The 13,153-nt window shown below is 42.8% G+C and overlaps 1 protein-coding gene across 2 annotated transcripts in view; it reads left to right on the forward strand.

Annotated features, from left to right (window-relative positions):
• The window catches only part of LOC114589150 (ligand of Numb protein X 2-like), a 46,236-nt gene that overhangs the window by 27,878 nt on the left and 5,205 nt on the right, over window positions 1-13,153 (forward strand). For both annotated transcript variants that reach the window (XR_013391393.1, XM_028715283.2), the window contains exons 5-8: window positions 1,714-2,082; window positions 3,613-3,789; window positions 7,485-7,659; window positions 8,400-8,628. Coding sequence is in view for 1 of the 2 variants with exons in the window: in XM_028715283.2 (XP_028571116.1) it covers window positions 1,714-2,082; window positions 3,613-3,789; window positions 7,485-7,659; window positions 8,400-8,628 (950 nt within the window). In the remaining variant the exon portion in view is untranslated. The remainder of the gene's footprint in view (window positions 1-1,713; window positions 2,083-3,612; window positions 3,790-7,484; window positions 7,660-8,399; window positions 8,629-13,153) is intronic.

The following is a 13,153-nucleotide window of genomic DNA, read 5'->3' on the forward strand; positions in this document are numbered from 1 at the left end:
GGTGCAAGTAGATAAATAGGGACCGCTTACTAGCGGGAAGGTAAACGGCGTTTCCGTGTGCGGCTCTGGCTCGCCAGAGCAGCGATGTCACGCTGGCCACGTGACCCGGAAGTGTCTCCGGACAGCGCTGGCCCCCGGCCTCTTGAGTGAGATGGGCGCACAACCCTAGAGTCTGTCAAGACTGGCCCATACGGGCAGGGGTACCTTTACCTTTACCTTATATATGCTGTAAGCCGCCCAGAGTGGCTGGGGAAACCCAGCCAGATGGCTGAGGTATAAATAATAAATTATTCTTCTTAATTTTTAGGCATTGTGATATATTTGTATATCATGATGTTTAGCTGGTGATATATCGTGCTTTTGAAAACCAGATATCACCCAGCCCTATCACCCAAAGAGCTTTTGTTTTAGCAGGATTCAGTCCGTGTGCTTCTTTGCCCTCATCCAGCCTATGACTGCGTCCAAGCTCCAGTTTAAAACATGCATAGCCTCTCCTGATTAAGATATAATAGAGAAATAAAAATTGCTGAGAAAATTGGAGAGGCAGGAACGGACTGGTTGCAGTATCATCAGATAAATGATTTGTTTAGATAGGACAGGTGGAGGGGTTTTATGACCCAAAGCTCACATTTTGAAAGAAAGATTATTGAGAGTAAAGGAAAAGTGGTTTTCAAAATGTACAAGTTATTATTAGAATGGGAAACAAAAGATGAACTGGTAAAATCAGCTATGATTCACTGGGCAAGAGATATAGGTCATAATATAGATATGAGTGCATGGGAGAAACTATGGAATTTTTTTAAAAAAAATTTACAGCATGTTACACATTGAGGGTGAACTTTATGAAAATGATTTACAGGTGGTATCTGACATCGAGTTAATTAGCTAAGATGTATAAATCTGAATCACATATCTGTTGGAAATGTAAAGAAAAAGAAGGTACATTTTATCATCTGTGGTAGACATGCAAAAAGTTAAGACTTACTGGGATATTATATATAATGAACTGGGAGAAAATGTTTCAAAAGACATTTGTTAAAAGCCCAGAAATGTTTCTTTTAGGTATAATAGACATAAGTGTATTTAAAGACCAGAAATCACTTTTTATGTATACAACAGCAGCAGCATGAATGGTATATGCTCTGAAGTGGAAAGAAGTTACAATACTAACAAAGGAAGAATGGCAGATGAAGTTAATAGAGTATATAGATATGGCAAGTTTGACAAACAGAATAAGAGACCAGGATGAAAAAGTATTTAAAGAAGAATGGAAATGTTTTGTAGACTATTTGAAAAACTAATGTAAACATATTAAAAAGTTAACAGTAATAGAGTAAATTCAGCAGTAAGAATTATTGAGATATAAAATTGAGAAAAAGAAAATGTTGGGAAAATTAGAATATGTAATGGAAAAGAAATTAATAAAATGAACCATGGAAGGGGGGAAGGGAAGTTGAAAATAATTGTGTGTTTTATATTTGGATTATTCTTATTGCTTCAGTTGTAAAAAGAGAAATGATTTTTTAAAAAATGAAAGAAATTCTTGAGGAAATGAACTGCTCCTGTGAAGGGCGATCTATCTCCCTTCATTGCTCTTATTCTATATTTTCTTTTTCTTTTTTTCCTGGAAGAAGGGAGGGACAGGGTATCATAGTACAAGGCTCTGTACCAGGTAGTATAGTGATCAACTCTTTGTTTTTATTTCCTTCCAAGGTGAACGGCGTCAACATCAGCAGTGTGACCCATGCTCAAGCTGTCTCCTTACTGCGTCAGCGCTGTGCTGTGTTTCACTTCATAGTACTGCAAGAGAAAGGGTTTACCACCAGAACTGGGCAACTGGATTCCAGCCGTTCAGTAAACCAGGAAGTGATCCATGTTACCCTTGTAAAGAGAGACCGATCTGAACCTCTTGGCATCAAATTGATCAGAAAAACAGATGAGCCTGGGATTTTCATTCTGGACCTTCTAGATGGAGGCTTGGCAGCCAAAAATGGGAAACTTAGTCGGAATGATAAAGTTCTCTCTATAAATGGCCAGGATCTAAGACAGGGAACTCCTGAAGCAGCTGCACAGATAATCCAGGTAACTAAGTCACAGATGGGGAATTAGGGGCCTGTGGTTGAATTTGGCTCTCCAGATTGCTTTACAAAGGTAAGTGTTGTATTTGTTGCCATGGGCACTTTTTGCCTTTGGCCCCCAGAATGTTAGCCATGAGGGAATTCAGCACTCTGGCTGAAAAAGATTCCCCACCACTTGCTTTAAGGAGTGCCACAGTCAACACTCTAATTAAACTTATCTGAATTTTCAAATGTTGCAAGAGGGAAGCCTTGGTAATATGAAGAGATCTCTTTCCCAGAACTGCAAGTGGGATCTTTTTATTGATGATAGTTGAACCTGGTTTATTTACTATTTATTTTTAACTCGCACAACAAAGCTGTGATCTGTCTCTTCCTTTTGCAAACTTGGAAGTTCAGCTTGTTGTCTTTGCATATACTCTATGTATAGACAAACAAAAATAAATTGATTTCACAGTTTGCCCCTCTCATTTCTGTTTTAATGCAATATGCCTGTAAGCTATACAAGTGAAGAGTTTAAATTAGTGCTTCCTGTTGAATATTTAAATCAATCCACTCTGTTTGCCCACTTCGTTGCAGTGCTGTCCTGTGCTTGATATGTCAAGTTTTAGAATTAGATAGGCGTTGATTGAAATATGAGTAAGCAAGGGTTGTCTCCTGGTTTGTAAACCATAATTTGGAGGGAGGCAGTCTTGTATCTGCACTGGAACTTTAAAAGAACCTGGCAGCCAAGTGCTGAACTAACTTCAGCATTCATATTATAATTATATTATTATATTGTTGGCATCTTTCTCAAGAGACAGTGGAAGTGTGTGCCATCGGGGGTAAAGTAAACCGTTGGAGAGTTACAGCTCCTGTTGTGGCTGTAGAGACCAGCATGGAAGAGACATGTTTTATTTCAGCTGGGGCGGATGCAGGTGTCTGGTTTTGCTGGGGCAGATACACCATGATGTTTCTTCTCTCTGCGCTCCTCCCAGCAGTCATTTCTCCTTTGGTTTTTGCTGTCGTCTCCAGGCACTACGGCCATCTGCAAGGGATTCCCATATGGTGGGATTAATGTTGCCAGCCTTCATGTCAGATCACGTTTAGCCAGTGCTTCCCGGCCCCCCCCCTCGGGGGGCACTCAAGCGTACGCAGTACCAGCACTTCTATTTTTGTTGTTAAAAAGTGTGGCACTTATGTAATTACTTCATGTACCTGCACCTCTTTTTGGGGGAGGGGGTGTTAAAAAGTGTGACACTTAGAGTACCGGCAACTAGTTTTCTAGAGAAAAAGCACTGAGCATACCACTGGAGATCCTGCCATCTTCCATTCTATGTACATGACCAAGCCAGTGTAGATCTGGGAATATGGGCTTAGAAAAGCACTTATTTGTTTGAGACTCTGTCTCAATATATATAACTTAATATAATATGTACATTATAATATACAAATCACCTATTATAATTTTTCTAGTGACACACTGGAGAGATCCTGCAAATTTGCATGCTTGAACATTATCTTTTTAAGCTTCCTTCCTTTTTGGCTTTCTTGACAGACTTGTGAAGCGAGAGTAAACTTTGTTGTTCTCCATCAGTCTGGTGTGCAACTCCCAGAAACTGTTGAAGATGGCAGCGCATCAAACACCAGCAGCAGTAGCAGTGGAGGAAGCCCAGTGCATCGTCGCAGAAGACCTGAACAGAATCATTATCGATGGAAGTCCAATTACCAGAAGGTATTGGTGATTTTAAGTTCTGGTTTTGGGTAGGGATTGGCTTGATTCCTTGAGTACTGGGTATTATGCAAATAGTACCACCAGATATGAGAAAAGGCCAGACGGTGAGTGATAAAATATGGGTTTATATTAAAAACAACTCCACATTCATGATCTCCTGAGCAAATGATGTAGATTTTGCTTATAGGTCTAATATTTTTTACAGGAAAAGAAACTGTCTTCTGAACAGGGTCTCTCCAGCCCCCCCGCCCCGCCCCGGCTTTCTACACTCAAGAAATCCTTTAAACAACAACAACCCATAGACTCATTATTGATGAAACCACTGTGTGTTTGCCATGGCATCTCAGTGTTCCATTGCAGAAAATTCCAGAGCATATTTTAAAGGACATGCTTGGTTCATGAAGGTCACATGGCTTGTTGGGCCATGCTGCTGTTCAGTTTTAACTGAGAGTATGGTCTTCAACACTTGTAAGGTAAAGGTACCCCTGCCCGTACGGGCCAGTCTTGACAGACTCTAGGGTTGTGCGCCCATCTCACTCAAGAGGCCGGGGGCCAGCGCTGTCCGGAGACACTTCCGGGTCACGTGGCCAGCGTGACATCACTGCTCTGGCGAGCCAGAGCCGCACACGGAAACACCGTTTACCTTCCCGCTAGTAAGCGGTCCCTATTTATCTACTTGCACCCGGGAGTGCTTTCGAACTGCTAGGTTGGCAGGCGCTGGGACCAAACAACGGGAGCGCACCCCGCCGCGGGGATTCGAACCGCCAACCTTTCGATTGGCAAGCCCTAGGCGCTGAGGCTTACCCACAGCGCCACCCGCGTCCCTAACAACACTAGTAAAATGGGTCAATAAAATTTTATCAGGGTTCCTGATCAATACAGAAAGGTTATGTATAAATCACCTTGAGATGGTGGTTTAGAAGGTGATTAATAAATTATTTGTAATAATAAAAATAATTAATAATAAAGCATTGAACATAGGAATGGGATGTTGGGGGTGGGACTGGCACATGCGCCCCTACCTCTTCCCCAAGCACACCTGAATAGGAGTATAATTTGGCTTGAAAGTTGTTGTTTTTTGCTTGAGTAGGACTGATAGTGTTTAGATTTGGTTAGATGACAACCACCAGTCAGGGGGAGTGTGAAGGCACTCCCAAACTTGGCCCTCCAGCTGTTTTGGGACTACAATTCCCGTCATCCCTGCCCACTGGTCCTGTTAGCTAGGGATGATGGGAGCTGCAGTCTGAAAACAGCTGGAGGGCCAAATTTGGGGGTGCCTGCTCTTTACCAAAATGAAGTTTCTCCATTGGGATGGATGTGGAGCAAATGAAGATTCTTCTTCAGTTAAAAGCTAGTGGAAGGTGTCTGGAATTGGTGAAGGTAGGGGAGAGAAGAGATCCTGATGGGAAAATGGCTTCTTCCTCTAAAGTAGCCTATGTAGGTAGTAAGTTTTGGAATAATAAGTGAGAATAGGGTGCAATAGCATAAGTAGGACTAGAACAGGCTATGTTTATTATCACCTGTTTAATATCATGTAGCTGTTGGCCTCAATACCTTCATTAATTTTGGAGTGTGTAAAAAAGATCTGTTACATTTACTGTATTTTTGTTGTTGGCTAACTGTTGTAAATACCCACAAAATAAATTGGTAAACCCCTGATTATTCAATCTTTTAAATGTGGAAATCCAGATTGTAAAAACCTCTAATGCTATTCCACATTGCTAAAATGCATTCTAAGAAGGATTTTCAAGATGTTTTAGTTGTTCCAAAGAGCAAAGTAAATTTCTAAAAGGAAGTAATGCTAAATTTCATTGCTCTCTATAGGTTTCAGGCTCCCCACACCACAATAATTGTACTTTGTGATATGCTTTGAGAGTAGAAGATTAATACATTAATCTTGAAACCTGCCATCCTGACAACCCTTATAGAAACATAACCAGATGCTCTCCCCTCCTCTTGTAAGGGGAACTTGAACAGAGTGTCATTCTGATGACAGTCCCTTGCAGATTGTTGTTTATTTAAATTGCCTTATGTGTGGAAAAAAAACTTATTGAACTGGTTGAGAACCTTTCATGTGGTGTTTTAATTTTTCAGTCAAGTGCTTTATAGTTTGATGCTGTCATAAAGCTGTTTGTGCAAGAAATTTATCTCTCCTATATTCATTTTATTACATTCCTTCCTCATGGCCTGACAGGATGACTGGACTTTTAAAAACACTTTTTTCTTGAGTTTTATAGGGTAGTGTTGGTTAATTTGGGGTTAGAGGTAAGATTTTCAATTGTGCTCCATACTGACCTGCCCTCACATTGGTTATAATGATCATTACCATTAGAACCATTGGAGGGACGCGGGTGGCGCTGTGGGTTAAACCACAGAGCCTAGGACTTGCTGATCAGAAGGTGGCGGTTCAAATCCCCGCGACGGGGTGAGCTCCCGTTGCTCGGTCCCTGCTCCTGCCAACCTAGCAGTTCGAAAGCACGTCAAAGTGCAAGTAGATAAATAGGTACTGCTCCGGTGGGAAGGTAAACGGCATTTCTGTGTGCTGCTCTGGTTCTCCAGAAGCGACTTAGTCATGCTGGCCACATGATCCGGAAGCTGTACGCCGGCTCCCTTGGCCAATAAAGCGAGATGAACGCCGCAACCCCAGAGTCGGCCACGACTGGATCTAATGGTCAGGGGTCCCTTTACCTTTATGTTGAGAAAGGTGAACTGAAAATGTTAATTGGAACTTGGTAGTAATTGGGTTTGTTCACACAGCAGTAGTTTAGTGCTGTGTACGCAAGCAGGAACAAAACCATTAAAAGCCTTGAGTTCATACTAGCATTTAGTTTCATTTTCACAGAATCCCAATTAACGAACCAAAGCTTTTGGTTTAAAATCAAGCTGGTCAGCTTCTTAACAAGCCAACTTCAAAACATGGCTAAATGCCAGCCAAGTGCTTTCCACTGCATGGGAGAGTAAGTGGGAGGGCTTCACTGTTAGGCAGAAAGGCACTAATTGGTTTTGTAATTTGAAATTATTAGTAGGAATCTACAGACTTCCCTGTAGAATGTGAGCCAAAAGCAGTTGCAGTTTAATCACTATGTGATTGATATAGTTGTCATATTCTATTGCTTTTCATATATATATCAATTTCCCAAATTTTGATTATGATTATTGTTCATTCATGTTGGATCCACACTGCCTGACTGCTAAAACTCTTATAACTTGAAGCACATATCCATTAAATAACACCACAAAAATCATGTGTATGCTGCGGAAATACTATAGCCAGTTACTACTCCATGCTGTGCACACAACAAGGGCAAATATGATCTAGTCATTCAGTGTATTAAAATATTGAGTAACCATATGTAGTATCATCTGGGTCACATGGGGTCCTGGTTTCTGTGAAAGAGGTGCTAAAGTTGGAAACAAAGTGTGCATCCCCAATAGTTTATTCCCATCCATTTCCCATTCTCTTTAGCTATTTCTAAATAGATGATCATCACACAGCCCTTAATCCCTTAAGGGTGGGAGGCGGGGAGAGAGAGAGGGAGAGAGATAGAGCAGAAATAGCTAAAAGTGGTGATTCCTTATCCTAAAATATCAGGGTTTTAAAACACTAGCTTCATGGAGTTATTTCCCCCCACATCCTGTTTTTTGCTATCTTATTAATATACATGCTGTTATTTCTCTCCATTCTCCTCTTTCAGGCACTCCCTCAAGGTTACCTCAGCCAGGAGAAGTTAGTTAACATAAAGAAGGAGCCAAAAGAATCTCTGGGAATAACTATTGGAGGTGGAAGAGACAGTAAAAATAAACTCCCTATTTATGTAACTAGCGTACAGCCTGTTGGATGCCTCTTCAGAGATGGTAGAATTAAAAGAGGTAAGATGCTTTGGAGTGCCTGCTTTTTAAATTTGGTACATGGGCTAGCATTAAGAGAACAAAGTGCCATGTCATTTTGTACTAAGGAAATTGCAAAGGTTTAAATAGCTATACAGTGGAACCTCGTGTTACAGACGGGATCTGTTCCAGAGGCCCGCCCGTAACATGGAACTGACACAAACCAAAGTGCCGCATCTGCACACACGCATGGTGTGATTTAGTGCTTCTGTGCATGCACGAGTGGCGAAACCTGGAAGTAATCCATTCCGGTACTTCCGGGTTGCCGCGGGACGCAACATAAAAGCACGTAACCTGAAGCGGACACAACATGAGGTATGACTGTACAAAGAAATGGTGTTTTTATATATATTTATATATATCCCCGCGGGGTGAGCTCCTGTTGCTCTGTCCCAGCTTCTGCCAATCTAGCAGTTCAAAAGCACACCAGTGCAAGTAGATAAATTGGTGCCACTGCGGTGGGAAGGTAAACAGCATTTCCGTGCGCTCTGGTTTCTGTCAGTGTTCTGTAGCACCAGAAGCAGTTTAGTCATGCTGGCCACATGACCCGGAAAGCTGTCTGTGGACAAATGCCATCTCCCTTGGCCTGAAAGCGAGATGAGCACCACAACCCCATAGTCGCCTTTGACTGGACTTAACCATCCAGGGGTCCTTTACCTTTTTACCTATAAATATAATGTTATATATTATAACTCGTCCTTTTTTTTTTTTTTACAAAACAGGAGATGTACTGCTGAGTATAAACAATGTTGATCTGACTCATCTTAACTACAGTGAAGCAGTCTCTGCGCTGAAATCAAATGCAGCACTGCACACAGTGACATTGAAAGCCTTGGAAATTGTGGTAACGGAAAAGACATCTGAATTTACTGAGGCACCAGATACCAGGGAAAGTGGGTTTAGCTGGGCTAGCTGGGCTCCTCTCTGGATCATGTGGCTTGGATTGCCTAGGTAAGTCTTTCTGCTTGATGTCACTCTGGGAAATTTTCCCAGTAACGGTATGTTAGTTACATTTTAGTTGATCTATTTTGGTTAAAATATTGTAAACGAAAGTATGACTTGCTTTGATCAATTAGTCTTGCCTATGAAACTAAAGCACATAAGAAAACCAAAGCTTTCAGTACTCCCAGTCGTGCCTTTGGAAAGTGATGCTTGAAAGTATTTTTAAAAGAAAAGAATTCTAAAATGTACTGAGAAATCAGTGACTAAGAGATTGAACCAAAATTAGCTTAACTATGGTTTGGCCTGATATCTGAATTAACAAACCATGATTAGGGCCATTGCCCTGCTTTTTCCCAGAAACTGCAGGCGAGAGTAAATTTATAAAATTTAGAGCACAGAATGCAAAGGAAGACAAACAAGTCAGCCCATTCCCCAGTTAAGGAATTCAACTGATGTAAAGCAAATCACCTCCCTTTGCTCATTTAAATGGGCCTTAAATATCCATTTTCTTACCATGGCTTTGGGAGGCTAATTTGTGTTGCCAAATGCTGGCTTTTTTAATGTGCTAGATGGGCTTTTTGTTGGTACACTGACTTGCATATTTGTGAGATGGAATTGGATATTACTTTTAACTGGTTTAAAAATTGAAGTTTAGGGATTTATATTTGTATGTAGCTGCAAACCTGTTTGAGTGGCATCTTTGCTTAAAAAATGGTCTAAAAGCCTTTTAAATATGTCTTTTTTAAAAGTTATTAAAATAAACCATATTTTCCTACCTCTCAGATGTTTTGAAACCATGGTTTGAGTTCTAACCTATGTTTACCAATTATTAGAAATCATAGCTTGATTGAACTGATCCACTCTGTCTTAGAAGTAATAATAATAATAATAATTTATTATTTATACCCCGCCCATCTGGCTGGGCCTCCCCAGCCACTCTGGGCGGCTTCCATAAAAACCACAAATACAGTAAAATATCACACGTTAAAAACTTCCCTGAACAGGGCTGCCTTAAGATGTCTTCTGAATGTCAGGTAGTTGTTTATCGCTTTGACATCTGCTGGAAGGGCGTTCCACAGGGCGGGCGCCACTACCAAGAAGGCCCTCTGCCTGGTTCCCTGTAGCTTTGCTTCTCGCAATGAGGGAACCGCCAGAAGGCCCTCGGCGCTGGACCTCAGCGTCCGGGCAGAATGATGGGGGTGGAGACGCTCCTTCAGGTATACTGGACCGAGGCCGTTTAGGGCTTTAAAGGTCAGCACCAACACTTTGAATTGTGCTCGGAAACGTACTGGGAGCCAATGTAGGTCCTTCAAGACCGGTGTTATATGGTCTTGGCGGCCGTCCCCAGTCACCAGTCTAGCTGCCGCATTCTGGATTAGTTGTAGTTTCCGAGTCACCTTCAAAGGTAGCCCCACGTAGAGTGCATTGCAGTAGTCCAAGCTGGAGATATCCAGAGCATGTACCACTCTGGTGAGACAGTCTGCAGGCAGATAGGGTCTCAGCCTACGTACCAGATGGAGCTGGTAAACAGCTGCCCTGGACACAGATTTGACCTGTGCCTCCATGGACAGCTGTGAGTCCAGAATGACTCCCAGGCTGCGCACCTGGTCCTTCAGGGGCACATTCAGGACCAGGGAATCCTCCACACCTGCCCGCGTCCTGTCCCCCAAAAACAGTACTTCTGTCTTGTCAGGATTCAACCTCAATCTGTTAGCCGCCATCCAACCTCAAACCGCCTCCAGGCACTCACACAGGACCTTCACTGCCTTCACTGGTTCTGATTTAAAAGAGAGGTAGAGCTGGGTATCATCTGCATACTGATGAACACCCAGCCCAAATCCCCTGATGATCTCTCCCAGCGGCTTCATGTAGATGTTGAAAAGCATGGGGGAGAGGACCGAACCCTGAGGCACCCCACAAGTGAGGGCCCAGGGGTCTGAACACTCATCCCCCACCACCACTTTCTGAACCCGGCCCAGGAGGAAGGAGCGGAACCACTGTATAACAGTGCCTCCAGCTCCCAGCCCCTGAAGACGGTCCAGAAGGATGTTATGGTCGATGGTATCAAACGCCGCTGAGAGATCCAGCAGAACTAGGAAACAGCTCTCACCTTTGTCCCTAGCCCGCCGGAGATCATCAACCAGTGCGACCAAGGCAGTTTCAGTCCCATGATGAGGCCTGAATCCCGACTGGAAGGGATCCAAATGGTCCGCTTCTTCCAGGCGTGCCTGGAGTTGTTCGGCAACCGCTCGCTCAATCACCTTGCCCAAGAATGGAAGATTTGAGACTGGGCGATAGTTGGCCATCGTGGCTGCATCTAAAGATGGTTTTTTAAGAAGCGGTTTAATAACCGCCTCTTTCAGCGGGTCTGGGAAGGCTCCCTCATGGAGGGAAGCATTCACCACCCCACGAAGCCCATCGCCCAGTCCTTCCCGGCTAGCTTTTATAAGCCAGGATGGGCAAGGATCCAGGAGACAGAAGGCAGAATCAACATCAAGTTGATGTGGCCTTTGTGGATTCAGGCTATAAAATATACTCCAGGAAGATGCTGCCAGATGTGAAGACAAAAGTGAGTTTGCCATCAAAGACTCCTGCATCTCTCCTTTGTCCATAATATGTGATACCACTCCATTGTAATAATAATAATAATAATTTTTATTTATATCCCCGCCCTCCCCAGCCAAGGCCGAGCTCAGAGCGGCTTACAAGCAATAATAAAAACAAGTTAATGAATACAACTTAAAAACAAAATTAAAATACAACATTAAAATATTGAACCATTAAAATATTAAAATGTAGCCTCATCGCGGGAGGAGAAGGAAAGGAAAAAAGAAAGAGAGGGAGGGAATCAAATTGGCTCCAAGCCAAAGGCCAGGTGGAACAACTCTGTCTTACAGGCCCTGCGGAAAGAAATCAGATCCCGCAGGGCCCTGGTCTCATGAGGCAGAGCGTTCCACCAGACCGGAGCCAGAGTTGAAAAGGCCCTGGCTCTGGTTGAAGCCAATCTAACTTCCTTAGGGCCCGGGACCACTAGGGTTTTGCTATTTATGGACCTTGAGGCTCTCCGTGGGGCATACTGGGAGAGGCAGTCCCGTAGGTACAAGGGTCCTAGGCCGTGAATGGCTTTAAAGGTCAAAAGCAGCACCTTAAATCTGACCCTGTACTCCACCAGGAGCCAGTGCAGCTGGAAAAGCACTGGGTGAATATGCTGCCATGGCAGAGACCCCATGAGGAGCCTCGCTGCAGCATTCTGCACCCGCTGGAGTTTCTGGGACAGCCTTCAAGGGCAGCCCCGCGTAGAGCGAATTACAGTAGTCAAGCCTGGAGGTGACCATCGCATGGATCACTGTGGCCAGGTCGGGGCTTCAAAAATACACAGCATAGTTGCAGCAGAAGAGCTAGTGGAGGCATGATTGACAGAAGGGGAATGGAGTGGAGTGTTGGGTGGCATTAGAACGAGTGACTGTAGAGAGTGTTGATTTGGAAACAATAGCCAGCTTCTCTTTGACTGTTGATTTGAGGACTGTTTATACCTTTTCTATTTTAGAAGGCATAGACAACAAGCAAGTTGTTCATATAGTGTGGGGGCAAGGCTTTCAACCCATTTTGAAGAAATCACCATTAATTTTTTTTGGTAGTTCCAAAATGTTTAGAAAAAATGCCCTCTCCTTTTGGACTGGCCCCAACTTTTTTACAATATTTTTGAAAATCTTATATGGAGAAAAGAATGGCCAAGTTCTTTTCCAACCAAGGTCACAATTAAGCATTTTACAGGCATAGCACTGCATAACATAGTTTTCAAAGCTAGAGCAGGCTTCCTGGATGTGTGTTCCTTTCTCACCTCCTTTCTAGCCATTAACCATAGCTTCATGTAACATGGGCACTGACACAAACTATAGTGCTCTTCTAAACCAGTGACTGTAGCTATTGTTTGAGATTTGTTTGCAAACCATTACACTCAGGCATCACTTTCCAAACACAATGTGTTGCCAGTCAATTGTTTGTTATGTGAGCATTCGCATAGCAAGCTGACTATTTCCATTATACACCTATGAGAACATTTCTAATCCATGATTTGTCTGTTCTGCCTCCCTCCCTCCCTGGTTTCTGCATGAAATGGCTGCTGCCAACCAGCACAATTAAGGAAGTGGACAAACTCCAACTTTTGGGATATCTGAATCAGCTGTTTGTGTAGTGAGGTTTGGGTATAATTCTTTGTGTTCAGATAACTGAGATTTCAGATGAGCATTCTGATAGTGGGACCAGCATGTATTATGACGGAACTAAGGTATGGGGAAATTGCTTCAAAAGAGGGGAGGAGGGAGCATTTGTTTAGAAAGCGCAGTTTGTAGGTCAGTGTTACATCTTCACTTGTCACAGTATATTGTGATGGTGAAAGGGATCCAAAATTTATTCTCAAATGCTGGGAATTTTGTGACTTTGGAGGGCATTTTATAATTCTGAAAATCCACTCCAGCCCATATTGTTACACATATACTATATATATATTTAAAGTTTAGTACAAAACTCCATT

The sequence above is a fragment of the Podarcis muralis genome, chromosome Z (genome assembly GCF_964188315.1).
Source record: "Podarcis muralis chromosome Z, rPodMur119.hap1.1, whole genome shotgun sequence".
Lineage (NCBI taxonomy): Eukaryota > Metazoa > Chordata > Lepidosauria > Squamata > Lacertidae > Podarcis > Podarcis muralis.